Below are 13,645 nucleotides of genomic sequence, written 5' to 3' on the forward strand. Positions count from 1 at the left end.
ATGATTAACCTGTATTAATATGTTGACAGTCCCCTTAATATTCACAATTTTAACAAGTTGTAAATCTTGAATATAATACATTATAATTTGATAATAAATGACTTTTGGTTTTTATTGTGATATTTGAATAGAAATAATTCATTTGAATTAACATCCAGTGTTGATCTTCAAAACGCCGACGTGCTTATTCGTTTTTTCTCGGTAGGTTTAAATCTTATATGTATGAAAAATCGTAAAAAAGAAAATTCCAATTTTGTTGTCTGTCAAGCCTTTAAAACATGTTTTTTTTAGTATACATTTCTTATAATATGTTAACTTCAAGCATGAGCAGCAAGATATTTCCCCTTGTTTATTGCACTTGTCTCACGGCATGGGGTCAATTTCCTGTGTATCTGTTTATTGGTCCAGTGCCTTTTAAAGTTGACACTTTCAGATGTGACAATATCATTGTCTGACTAATACATATCCAATTCTTGTATAATCATTATACATACGGGATTTACATCACAATCGGTAACGGATAATAAAATACTATCTTCAGAAATCCCGGTATCGATAGGCCCGTTATCCAATGTCCACCGATGGTCTCGTGATGCATGTTTAAATTATAACATTGATTGAAAATGCGTTTGGCACATAATGGTTTGTGCAATTACCTATGTTTTTTGTGTTTGTTGATATTTTCATTATATGCTTACGAACTTATATCAATCATGCGTGTTTAAATTATAACAATAATTAAACATGCGTTGTGCACATCTTTTTCCGTGCAATTACCTATGCATTTTGTGTGAGAGTTCGCTATTATTTGTTATTGTCGCTAGTTTGCCTATCTTGCAATTCAAAAATATGACAGTAAACGATTTTAAATGGTTGTTTATAACTCAAAAAAATACAATCAAGATACAATAGAACAATCAAGCATACCGCCAACATCAAAGATCATTATCCGATAATGATACCTTCAGAAGGCAATACAAAAGCGGGTCATGTCATAATGAGATTAGTCATCTGATAACATTGCGGTAGCACTCAATCCGGTATCGACAAGTGGTACCGGACACCGGGCGATACCGGATACAGGGTAACAGCTTTTAGCACCACCCGATATTGAGGGGTCGTGCTAAAGTGCTGACCTATTAGCTGACGATATAGAAAAAGAGGATATTTGCTGACCAATTGCTGACCATATATGTTTTATGTTTTGGTTGACAAGTATTCAAGTTATAGTAGTGAAAGACAAACACAAGACGTGAGTCTGCTACTAAGTTTATTCCACAAGTGAAGTCCAGTGGTTAAACAAGGGTACAAGTATTAATAGATCTATAGTCTGTTTCATAATAGAACATCTCCCTGTTTTAAAAAGGAAAACATATATGATATTCATAATGTTCATCAAATCATTATTTATATGTTTTATCAACTAACAGTATTCAACAGTGTTTTAAAGAGCTTCCTTCTTTGTAATTTGATACATACATATACATGTGTCTTTTAATTAAAGTGTTATATCTAAATATATTTTTAAGTAAAACATTGTCTTTTTATTTAGACTTCACTATCTGATGTTATTGTTCATTCTCAATTCACCCATTCACTTCCTACATATTTTCGGTTGTCACGCACTAATCGTCCAGCCCTTGTTGAATATCCAGAGTTTACTGGCGGGTCATTATTGTTATCTGGAACATTTGAGTGTTTTGGGGGAGACACAGGGGTAACAGGTATTTGCTCATGTTGCAAAACTTGCGCTTGGAACGGTTCAATGTCATTCGTGTTTTCGCGCGTTTTGTGTAATACTGACCGATTTCTTCGATAACTGCTGCCATCAGGCATTTGAACCTGATATGATCGGTCACTGTGAACTTTCACAACTTTTCCTAATTTCCAGATTTTTCCGAATTTTACACGGACAGATTGACCTTCACATAATGGTGGTAACGATCGTGCTGACTTATCAAAATTTGACTTTTGTCTTTGTTTCGATTCGATCATTCTTTTTCGTACTTCATGATCATTCACCAAAGTTGGTTTTAATGCTTTGTTTGTTATCGGCACGATTGATTTTGTTCGGCGCCCTAACAATAATTGACTTGGTGTGTATCCGCATTTCAACGGAGTATTGCGATATTCTAGTAACGCTAAATAAGGATTAGATTTAGTGTCCTTGGCTTTTTGCATTAACTTTTTCGCGATACCTACACCTTTTTCGGCAAGGTCGTTACTTTCGTTACTTTCGGCAAGGCCGAACACCTGGAGATGAGGTTCGGTGTTCGAAACCCCACTCTTTCGCGAAGTTTTTAAATTCAGCGCTGGTGTACTGGCTAGCATTATCTGATACCAATACATCGGGAATTGACATTCGCGACATGTGTTTTTGTAATTTTAGAATTACTGTCTGTGACCTTGTGATTGGTAGGTAATCTACTTCAAAGAATCTACTGTAGTAGTCTATTGTCAATAGGTATTCTTTTTTTCATGAAAATGGAAAAGATCCGTCGCGATTTTTTGAAATGGCCTGTCCGGGAATTCAGTTGTGATCAATGGTAGCGAAGCATTCGCATCCCTGTGGGCAAGGCAGATTGGGCAGGTTGTTACATAATCAGTAACTTGTTTAGACATGCCTGGCCAGAATAATGAGTCTTTCGCTCGTTCAAGCGTTTTTGTAATTCCCAGGTGGGATGAGTGAACCTTTTCTACAAGCTCATTTCGCATTGATTTCGGGATAACAAGCGTATGACCTCGAAATATCAGACCATCCTCTGTGCTTATCTCATCGCGATGAAATTCCACGATACTTGGATCACAGTTTGACCTACTCTCTGACCAGCCTTGACTTATAGCCCGTTTCAATTTTATCATTTGTGGGTCTTTAGCAGTTTCGGCGCGTATGATCTCGAGTCGTTTGTCTGTGACATGTAATTGTTTTTGCACTGTATGAACATGATAGTCCAAACCGTCGATCATTCCGGGAAATGTATCGGGTAATGATTGTCTCGAGAGACAGTCACTTACAGGTATGTTTTTGCCGGGTACGTGGCGAACATTTACCTCGTATTTTGACAGTGCGAGTAACATTCTAGAAAGGCGCGGCGGGGCAGCCGACAATGGCTTTTTCATTATCGCTGAGATTGGTTTATGATCGCAGTGCACAATAACTTCTCTGCCATAAGTTAATTGATGGAATCTTTTTAATGCAAATAAGATCCCGAAGAGTTCCTTTTCTATGACAGCGTAACCTATTTCAGTCTGCGTTAATGACTTACTTGCGTACGCGATGGGTTTTCCGTCTTGCATGAGACAACAACCTAGTCCATATTTGCTTGCATCCGTTTCGACGACAAGCGGCTTTTTAGGGTCATAATAACCTAGCACTGGGGCCTGTGTTATTATTTCCTTGACCTTTGAGAATGCTTGCTCTTGTGGGGCGTCCCACAGGAACTCTACGTCCTTTTTCAGGAGGCTTCTGATAGGCGCGGTAACCTCTGCTAGGTTCGGGGCGAATTTTGATAGGTAATTAACTAATCCTAATAGTGTTTCAACCTTTTCGCGGCAATCCGGCCTTTGCAATTGCGTAATTGCCTCGATTTTCTTAGGATCGTCCATGAGTCCAGTGTCGGTGATCACGTGACCAAAGAATGGAACTGATTTCACACCGATTGAACATTTCTGTGCGTTGAATTTTATCCCGCGTTCGCGTGCGCGTAGCAAGACTTGATTGAGGTTTTTGTCATGTTCCTCAGGGGTTCGTCCCCAAATCAAAATGTCGTCTACCAGCGGGTGAATGCCTGATAATCCCTCAAATATTTCGTTGACCTTCTGACAAAAAATGTCAGACGATGCTTTACATCCATACGGCAAACGTAAGAATCGATATCTTTGAAACGGCGTTGCGAATGTAGTTAGGTAAGAAGATTCTTCGTCTAATTGTACACTCCAGTATGCATGTGTCAAATCTAATAGGCTAAATTGTGTCGCGCCGGCGAGTTTAACGGTCACATCATCTAGCGTTGACATTGCGTAGTTCGGTCTGCGTATCGAGTCATTGAGAGGTTTTGGATCCAGGCAGATCCGTAGCTTTCCGTTCGGTTTTTCAACCACTACAATTGGATGAACCCAGTCGGTAGGTTCCGTAACTGGCGATATGATTTCGTCTTTGAACATTTGATCAAGTTCGGCTTTTAAACGCGACTTTAAAGCTTCCGGTACGCGTCTGGGTGGCGTTATTACCGGTATAGCGTCTTCACGTAAATACAGTTTGCTTTTTCCGGGTAGTATACCTACGCCCTTGAATAGGTCACTATATTCTGACATGACGTATTCTTTGTTAACTGGCTGGCCATGCTCTCGGTCAATTGCGTAAGTCAGTTGTATTAATCCTAGATCTACAGATGTCTGTAGCCCGATTAACGGCGGTGCATCACTGCTTACAATATAGAACGTTGTGTTCACGGTTTTCGAACGATATTTGCACGCGAGTGTAATTTTACCGTCGACTTGTATTTTGTTACCAGAGTAAGACGTTAGATTTGATTCGGAGGCCTCTAATGGCGATTTGACATTGAGCTTTTCAAAGTGGCGTTTTGGCAAAGTATTTACGCTGCTTCCTGTGTCAATTTTGAAACTAACGTTTTGAAAATGTGGACCAATGCGTAAATTTACAAATGCACGATCTGGGGCGGACGATTGTGTATGACTTACCGTATCTAAAAAGTAATTATCCATCCAGGAATCCTCCTCCTCTGAATTGTCATGCACACTCATCTGCGACACGTTATTTGTCACTTGGTGCACATCTTTCTTCGACCGGCATACAATTTTCCAGTGATTGTATTTCTTACACCGTATGCATTGTTTTCCATATGCTGGACACTTCCTTCTGTCTGATTGGTTGTGTATTGTCCCACATTTTCCACAAGTCGGTTCTTTCCTCCTATTCTGCGGCGAATTTTGCGCTCTTGGCATCTCAGGTCTGCGTCCATGTCCACGTCCACGACCTCGGCTGTTGACGTAGTTGACATCTTGGGGTGATCTTGCATTAAGAATATTCATCTGTTGTTTACAATATTCAAAATTTTGAGATAGTTGAATGGCCCTTTCTAAGGTGAGTGTTTCGCCCTCATTGATTAGTTTCTCTCTTAGTTTTTGATTACTAATACCAAATACAATTCTATCTCTGATCATTTCGTCCACAGTATTTTCTTGATATCTGCATTCCGTTATTTTTAACTTTAGTCTGGTAACGAATTGTTCTATGCTATCCTCTCCTTGCCTTTCGTTGTTAAATTGGAATCTGGCGAATACTGGGTTTAGTTTCGGCTGAACATGTTTCTTGAATTTTGTGAAGTATGTGTCAAGTTGTTTCTGTTCTTCATTTGTTAATGTCCATGATTGTGAAACATCTTGTCCTTTTTCTCCGACCCAAATAAGTAAGAATGCTACTTTTTCTTCTTCGGTCTTGTCTTTTAAAGGTCCTGCGAATATCAGTTTTATGTGCCTTTCAAATTTTTCCCACGTGGTCGGCAAGTTTGTACTGTCCCAATTCATCACAGGTGGAGATATTCCAGATAGAGCCATTTTGCTGATTAGTGTTCACTTATAAGAGCTTTTATTTTATAATATCCATTTTTGTTGACGTGAATTCGATAATTTCTGACACCATGTTTTATGTTTTGGTTGACAAGTATTCAAGTTATAGTTGTTCTCAACAGCTGGTGTAAACGTTGGCGTGTGATGATTAATACGTCAAAATCAAAATGCATGCACTTCCGGAAAGGACGTACTCAACGAACACAGTTTAATTTTCACATCGGTGAAAATGTCCTTGAAATCGTGGACAAATACAAATACCTCGGTATCGTTTTCCAAGATAAAGGCGACTTCTCGTTCACTTGTGAAGGTCTCTCAAAAGGGGCCGGCAGAGCACTTGGAAGTGTCATCAGTAAAGTACACACACTGAAGGACCTTGGATTTAAACCCTATGAAAAATTGTATAACGCATGTGTTGTGCCCGTCATGGATTACTGTAGTTCGGTGTGGGGATACAAGCAATTTCAATCATCGGATAACGTCCAAAAACCGTGCCCTACGTTACGCTCTTGGTGTTCATCGATTTGCTCCAATACCCGCCCTAACCGGGGACACCGGATGGATTCCCACCCGCTACCGCAGATGGAGTAATATGCTACGCCTCTGGAATAGACTCGTGCTAATGGACCGAGACCGGCTATGCGCGCAAGTATTTGAAACGGACTATAACAGATGTACTACAAACTGGTCAAGCGAGGTCAAGGAGATCATGATGCATATCGGATTATTGGATAAATTCAATGCTAAGCTACCTGTTGAAATCCCGACTGTGCATATGCTTGTGCGAAATCATTACATTAATAACATTTGGTCAACAGATGTAGGATCCATGCCAAAACTACGAACATACCGTGAATTTAAACAAGAATTTAAATGTGAAACGTATTTGAGCTCGGCTCTTAAGAAGAACGAACGTTCACTACTTGCTCAATTTAGGACTGGTATATTGCCACTACGAATAGAAACAGGTCGTTATTTAGGTGAACCAGTCAACTCCAGACTCTGTAAACTTTGTGATTCCCAAGAAGTGGAAAACGAGTGCCATTTTGTCCTGAAATGTCAATTGTACAATGCTCCAAGAACTACATGTTTAGGACCACTTATGTCCAACGATGAATTTGTAAACCTCTCTGATACAGGCAAAATCACATATCTCATGCAAAAACATGTCAGACAGTTAGCAAAATATATTGTGAAGGCATACACCATAAGGAGAAATACGTTATATTCTTAACGCATGAATGACATTGTGTTTCTATTCAATATACATGATAATGTTTATTTATTTTGCCTCCATATTTTTGCACATGTACACGTTTGCTTTCGCTTTTTTCATTTAATCTTTATCGAATGAAATTATTACCTCTTTGAACAATCTCCATATTTATAACTCATAGATGCTACATATGTATAAACTTGATTATCTATACCAGATTAACTGCACTGTAACATACAAATTTAAAAATGTATATCTATAAATATATGCTTTACATAACGTTAATATTTAGGTGACTTATAGGTCCGATGGACCGGGTGTAGAATGTACTATATGTTTGTATTGAAAATGTAATTATGTTATATACACATGTCACTATAATAAACAATTTACTTACTTACTTACTTACTTATAGCAGTGAAAGACAAACACAAGACGTGAGTCTGCTACTAAGTTTATTCTACAAGTGAAGTCCAGTGGTTAAACAAGGGTACAAGTATTAATAGATCTATAGTCTGTTTCATAATAGAACAATATAGACAAAGAAGGAAAAAATATTATTGAAATTATAAGTTTTTTTTGGGTGGGTGGGTAGGTGCGTGCGTGCGTGCGTGCGTTTGGGTGCGTGGGTGGGTAGTTGGGTTGGTGAGTGAGTGAGTGAGTGAGTGAGTGAGTGAGTGAGTGAGTGAGTGAGTGAGTGAGTGAGTGAGTGAGTGAGTGAGTGAGTGAGTGAGTGAGTGAGTGAGTGAGTGAGTGAGTGTGTGAGTGAGTGAGTGAGTGAGTGAGTGAGTGAGCGAGCGAGCGAGTGAGCGAGTGAGCGAATGAGTGAGTGAGTGAGTGAGTGAGTGAGTGAGTGAGTGAGTGAGTGAGTGAGTGAGTGAGTGAGTGAGTGAGTGAGTGAGTGAGTGAGTGAGTGAGTGAGTGAGTGAGTGAGTGAGTGAGTGAGTGAGTGAGTGAGTGAGTGAGTGAGTGAGTGAGTGAGTGTAATATAGAACAGTTTGGATATAATGAATTCAACGTCTACATGTGATATATCCACTGGTGCTTTTACACAATGATTATGATACCATTGGGAACACTTCTTACACTGTATTTGATCACCTTTATTTATAGAAATTTAACCTAAAAAAACAAAAGTAATTGGAAACTCAAGTAATAATGTCAAGATGTTTTAATGATTCCTGTCGTTATTATATTTTTAGAATAAGGTAAGTATTAGAAGGCCTACAAATGAGCATGCCAAAATGTTTCAAGACATTTTGATGGAGTGGGGGGATATTAAATGCTTCTTAATGGACTGGTTGGTTGTTGCAATGCGTTTTCTTGGACAATGATTCTTAAAATGACACTCTCATTTAAAATCAATACATACACATGTATAAAAAAAACATAAATTCTGAGTAATAAACCTTCAACTTATTACTAGATGATGCATACATGAAAATATTAATACAGGTAACAAGTTTAGAACCGTGTATTTAAAAGCTGAAAACGCAAAAATATTACATGATTGGTGAATGCTTAAAGATTTACTGCGATCTAGCATTGTTTCATAAGGTAGAAATACCGTGTTTTCTGCACCGTTCTTTCAAATTAAACAAAGTATCCTTCATAGGAACCATTCTTTTGAAATTAATTAATCCTTTTTGGTAAATTAAAACAATTGTATTAAACGTGGTAAAACTTAGTTGGGTGAAAAATTGCATCTTTAATGAACTAGTGGATTGATTTTAACGCGTCTAAATGGACTGGTTAGGTGATTTCAATGCGTATGATGGACTGGAGGGAATGATTCAATGCTTTTTGATGGACTGATTGATTTATTAAATTTTATTTCAATGCGTTTTGATGGACTGATATAATGATTTCAATTATCCTAAATGGCCTGGTTGATTAATTTCAAGGCGTTTTATGCACTGGTGGAATGATTTCAAGGTTTATGATGGACCTGAAGTGAGAATTTAAGTCTTTTTGATGGACTGTAAGAAGGACTTGTATGATTCGAAGACGGCATTCGGATCCTCCCACTGCGGGTAGTGTCCTATCGCTGCGTCTAGTACAGTAATACTCGGGGATGGCACTACTTTTCTGCAAATGAAAGCGTAGATAACAGTTATACCCGCGGATGGCACAACTTTCCTGCGAATTGAAAGCGTAGATCACAGTTATACCCGCGGATGGCACTATTTTCCAGTGGAAATAAAAAGTAGATCTCAGTAATAATCCAGGATGGCAATACTTTCAAGTTAAAATAAGAAGTAGACCCTAGTTATTATCGGGAATGGCACTACTTTCCTGTTAAAAATAAAAAAGTAGACCACAGTGATGAGTCACTACTTTCCTGCAAAATGAAAGCGTAGATCACAGTTATATGATTCATATACAGATAAAAAGATATTAGCGATTTTTTGGCGCCTTTTCTAACTGTGGAATTTGTGGCTGCGTAGCTATGAATTCCAAAACCTCATTTAGTAAGGCTGCACCAAAAATCATATGCGATTTTTTGTGTTTATCATTTAATTCAAATGAGTTTAACATGAAAATGCTTCAAAACTATTTTTTTAAAAATACGTCAGCCTTTATTGTGCGCCTTAAATGTGAATAAAAATAATTAATAATAAATCGGTTAATATAACACAATAAAAGATGTTTAGCATTTACAGTTTTCACATAGAACTTTGCGTACATGCTACTGACAAAAACAAAACAACGCAATTGTAGAAGGCTTAAGTAGTTTGGTTATCATAGTTATCGAGTTTTGCCTCTTAAAAATATGAAAAAGTCATGCAAAGAATTGAAATTAGCTGTAGGTTAATAACCATTCAAGATTTTAACATGATTCTTAGTATACAAATTACCAGTGAGAATGTGCAAATGTGAAACAAGGCCCTTAACTCTTGCTTTAATAAGTGCCGATTCTTTTTATATTTTTGTCCGAATCATGTGAATTCATCCGCCTAGTCGCGTAAAGTCAATTTAAAAAACAAACATTAGGTGCAAACATTGAGAGTAGGTCGGTAAACCGAAAACAAATACTTTTTTGATGCCTTTGAAAATTATAAACTTATTTATAACATGGAATCAAATTCATTAGTTAAATTTATATCATTTAAATGTTTTGTCGAGATGCATGAGTTTATTTAACAAGACATTTTGTATTTTAGATTGATAAAATATCTCAACCAACGGGCAGAAAACAAGGACAGATGGGTCGGTGCACTTGTGCAAACGAAACTTCCGGGTGATAAACTTCACATCATTTTGTACATAACGAATTGCTCTATTGGCAAAATAGTATTAAAGTTTAAAGAAAGAGTGAATAATTTTACAATTAAAAGCATGAAAACTATAGACTAAAAGAAATATATGAAAATCGAGGACCAGGCAGTATGCGATTTGGCGGTTCTTCATGAAGATGGCCGACATTCGGCAAAATTGACTAAAAAACAATGATTCTATTTGTAATACTCAGCGAACTATTTAAATTATTTAATGATATATATTCTTATTTCTGTTCACATGATATATGGGCCATCTGATTCAGTAAACCATGGATACGCCTTCGTTGATCATTACAAGTAAAAAAACATTTTCACACATATATTATTGTGTTATACAACTGATTAAATGTATGATTTAGCTTATTTTATTCACATAAAAACAAGAGCAAACAATAGAAAAAGAAAATAAGTTCAACACCATGCAGAGTGTTACTGCGATATTCTTTTTCTTCCATAGAAAAGAAGTTCAATCCCAAAGTGTTACTGCGATATTCTTTTTCTTCCATAGAAAAGAAGTTCAATCCAAGAGTGTTACTGCGATTTTCTTTTTATTTCCACAGAAAAGAAGTTCAATCCAAGAGTGTTACTGCGATTTTCTTTTTATTTCCACAGAAAAGTAGTTCAATCCAAGAGTGTTACTGCGATTTTCTTTTTATTTCCACAGAAAAGTAGTTCAATCCCAGAGTGTTACTGCGACATTCTTTTTATTTCCACAGAAAAGAAGTTCAATCATAGAGTGTTACTGCGATTTTCTTTTGATTTCCAAAGGAAAGAAATTAAATCCCAGAGTGTTACTGTTTTTTCACAGGAAAGTAGTGACATCCGCGAGTATAACTGTCATCTCCTTTTTATTTTCACAGGAAAGTAGTGTCATCCGCGAGTTTTCCTGTCTTTCTTTTTATTTCTACAGGAAAGTAGTACCATCTGTGAGTATAACTGTCATCTCCTTTTTATATTCACAGTAAGGTAGTGCCATCTGCGAGAATTCCTGTCTTCTTTTTTATTTCTTCAGGAAAGTTGTGCCATCCGCGAGTATAACTGTCATCTCTTTTATATTCACAGGAAAGTAGTACCATCCCCAAGTATGACTGTACTAGACGCGGCGATAGGACACTATCCCCATTGGGAGGATCCCAATGGCGTCTTCGAATCCTACAAGTTCTTCTTGCAGTCCATCAAAAAGCCTTAAATTATCACCTCAGGATCATTAAAAACCTTGAAATCATTCCACCAGTGCATAAAAAATAATTCATTCCACCAGTCCATAAAAAAGCCTTGAACTCTCTAATATATTTATCTTAAAGCCTTGAACTATTTCCCCAGGTAATTGAAATGATCTTGAACGTTCTTCTCCAGTCCATCGAAAAGTGCTTTAATTTTTCATCATATATTCAATCGATCAATCATAATGTCCATGGCCTTGGAATACTCGAAATATTTGAACGACGTGAATACATTTTAAATTTTCATAAAATTGTTAAACAATCAACTATTTAATGAAAGGTTTTGATATATTTTAAAACTTAAAAAATTGAGAAAAAAGCCGCCTTCGTATTATCAATATTTCCAATCTCCTTTGAAACAGATTACTTTACCCATTTCTATTAAATTCTTGCATAAATTCGTGAAATGTCCATAAAGTAAAAAAGCCAATAAAGGTCTTGAACAATTTTTGCCTTTATTTTGGGGAGTTTTTTTCTCATATAAAGAAATGAAAGTTTAATGTAGTTGACTGCTTGATAATTTGTATGTGAGAGTTAATGTTGGTTATGATTTCCTTAACAATAACCTATATTATTTTTTTGTTTAACGGTGTCTTTTAATTTTAAATGAGTATGCTTGTATATCCGTGTGTTTGATAGGGTGAACATCTTCACATTTGTTAGATGTTATTTGATTTGTGATATTCTTGCACTGAATACCGTTGTGTTAATCTTGTATGTGCACTTGTTTTTGTTGAACAAATAGCTTATTTACCATAACAGATAAATACATACATGGCCATCATGTGCTTAAATATTGATGAGTATTTATCCTGTACACTTTTGTTTGACCATGATTCATAATAACCTTAAAGGGACTAGACACCAGATGGTCCAAAAATCGTCAAATACAGTATTTCCTCAAGACTAGCCTAAAATGTCGATACGAGCTGGTATGAGGCCTATAATTCATTATTTTACAGTACTAAAAAGATTTATCGCTGTCTCAGCTACGTTTACCCGGTTAAAATTCTGATTTCCCAGTATATAGTGTATACTTTTAGCATGTGAATTTCCCGTGATTAGCACAGGTACATAAACCGACGCGATTTTTGGACTAGGGCACTTGTGGCCTAGTTTATAGCCATACACGCGCTATCTGCATTCTCAAGCCGCATCTGGGGGTCCACTGACGTAATGTATTCATACGCTGTATTTTGATTGGAATGCCGTTAGCGAATTTGAATAATCAAAGTAGTACCAGAACTGATTACAATGAAAACATCCAATAAAAATAGTTCTCCTAACAATTCAAGATAACTGTATGTTCTTTTAATGAAGCACAAGAAATTCATACGTAGCGAGTGGGTTAATCGGGTTAACTACATGAATATTCTTGCATACGGTCAGATTATATGCAATAAGAATATGAAGATATTGGAAAAGTATGCATCGATAGTTTTCCGTTCAATGCTCTGTATTGATAGACTGGTACCCTCTTTCTCTTTTATCCGAAAAGAAACCAGTATCAGCTAACCGCGGTGCCCGTCGCTCATTCGAAATGTCTTGTGAATTCATTCGTAAAGCGAATAAAGCGTGCGGTCTAAGTAGAAAACAACCAGGAAAATTGGTTTAAAAAATATTGTTATCCTTTGCATACAATGTTGGTATTCCGAAGTCGGTCCCTGTTCTTTTTTTCGACATAATTTGCATGTTTCCGTGATATTTTATTTTCGATACAAAGTTTTTTTAACTAATCATCGCATGGCACTTAGCACATTTTTAAATACAACATGATTTTTGGTATTTATTGTTCAAATACTATTAATTTTAACTAAAAACCATATGCCGCGTACCTGTATAACTTTATATTTTTGAGGAAAAAGTAAATCAGGGTACCAGTCTACTTATTGACCTCAAAATTTACTCTGATCGGAGCGGCCGAATGATTCAGACATACATGTATGTTATCACTACTTCCAGATGCTGATGATGTGAATTTCATAGTGTTTTATTGAGGAAATTTATCAATAAAGCCGCTATTGAATAATTACCACCATCAAACGGATTTATTTTCATCTTACCGTGGGTAGCATTTTTAATTCGACACGTAAATTTTCAAGCAATACCAATTCGTTTGAAAAAATCATGTTATTTCAATTTTGCAAAATGGAGATAAAAAATATCAAATATGCGCATACTTATTTATGAAGTTTCATTCTAAATGAAGCCAAATGTATGAATATGTGCACAGCATCTGTGAATAAGATGATTGTTTACCTATGTGCATAGAAAAGTCTTGGAGCCACTCTCAGTGTAAGTACATGACATTGTGATAAACCATCGCCATTGATAAA

The 13,645-nt window shown here is 36.6% G+C and overlaps 1 protein-coding gene across 1 annotated transcript; it reads right to left on the reverse strand.

Annotated features, from left to right (window-relative positions):
* Positions 1-2,457: 2,457 nt before the first annotated feature.
* On the reverse strand, positions 2,458-5,577 carry LOC128216229 (uncharacterized protein K02A2.6-like). Its single transcript, XM_052922799.1, has one exon. It carries the CDS (start codon positions 5,575-5,577, stop codon positions 2,458-2,460), a length of 3,120 nt encoding a protein of 1,039 aa, XP_052778759.1.
* Between the last annotated feature and the right edge of the window lie 8,068 nt (positions 5,578-13,645).

Source organism: Mya arenaria, chromosome 14 (assembly GCF_026914265.1).
Source record: "Mya arenaria isolate MELC-2E11 chromosome 14, ASM2691426v1".
NCBI classification, from domain to species: Eukaryota; Metazoa; Mollusca; class Bivalvia; order Myida; family Myidae; genus Mya; species Mya arenaria.

Excerpts from the sequence above, each read along its gene's own strand:
- LOC128216229 (XM_052922799.1), bottom strand. The coding sequence starts at position 5,577 with ATGGCTCTATCTGGAATATCTCCACCTGTGATGAATTGGGACAGTACA.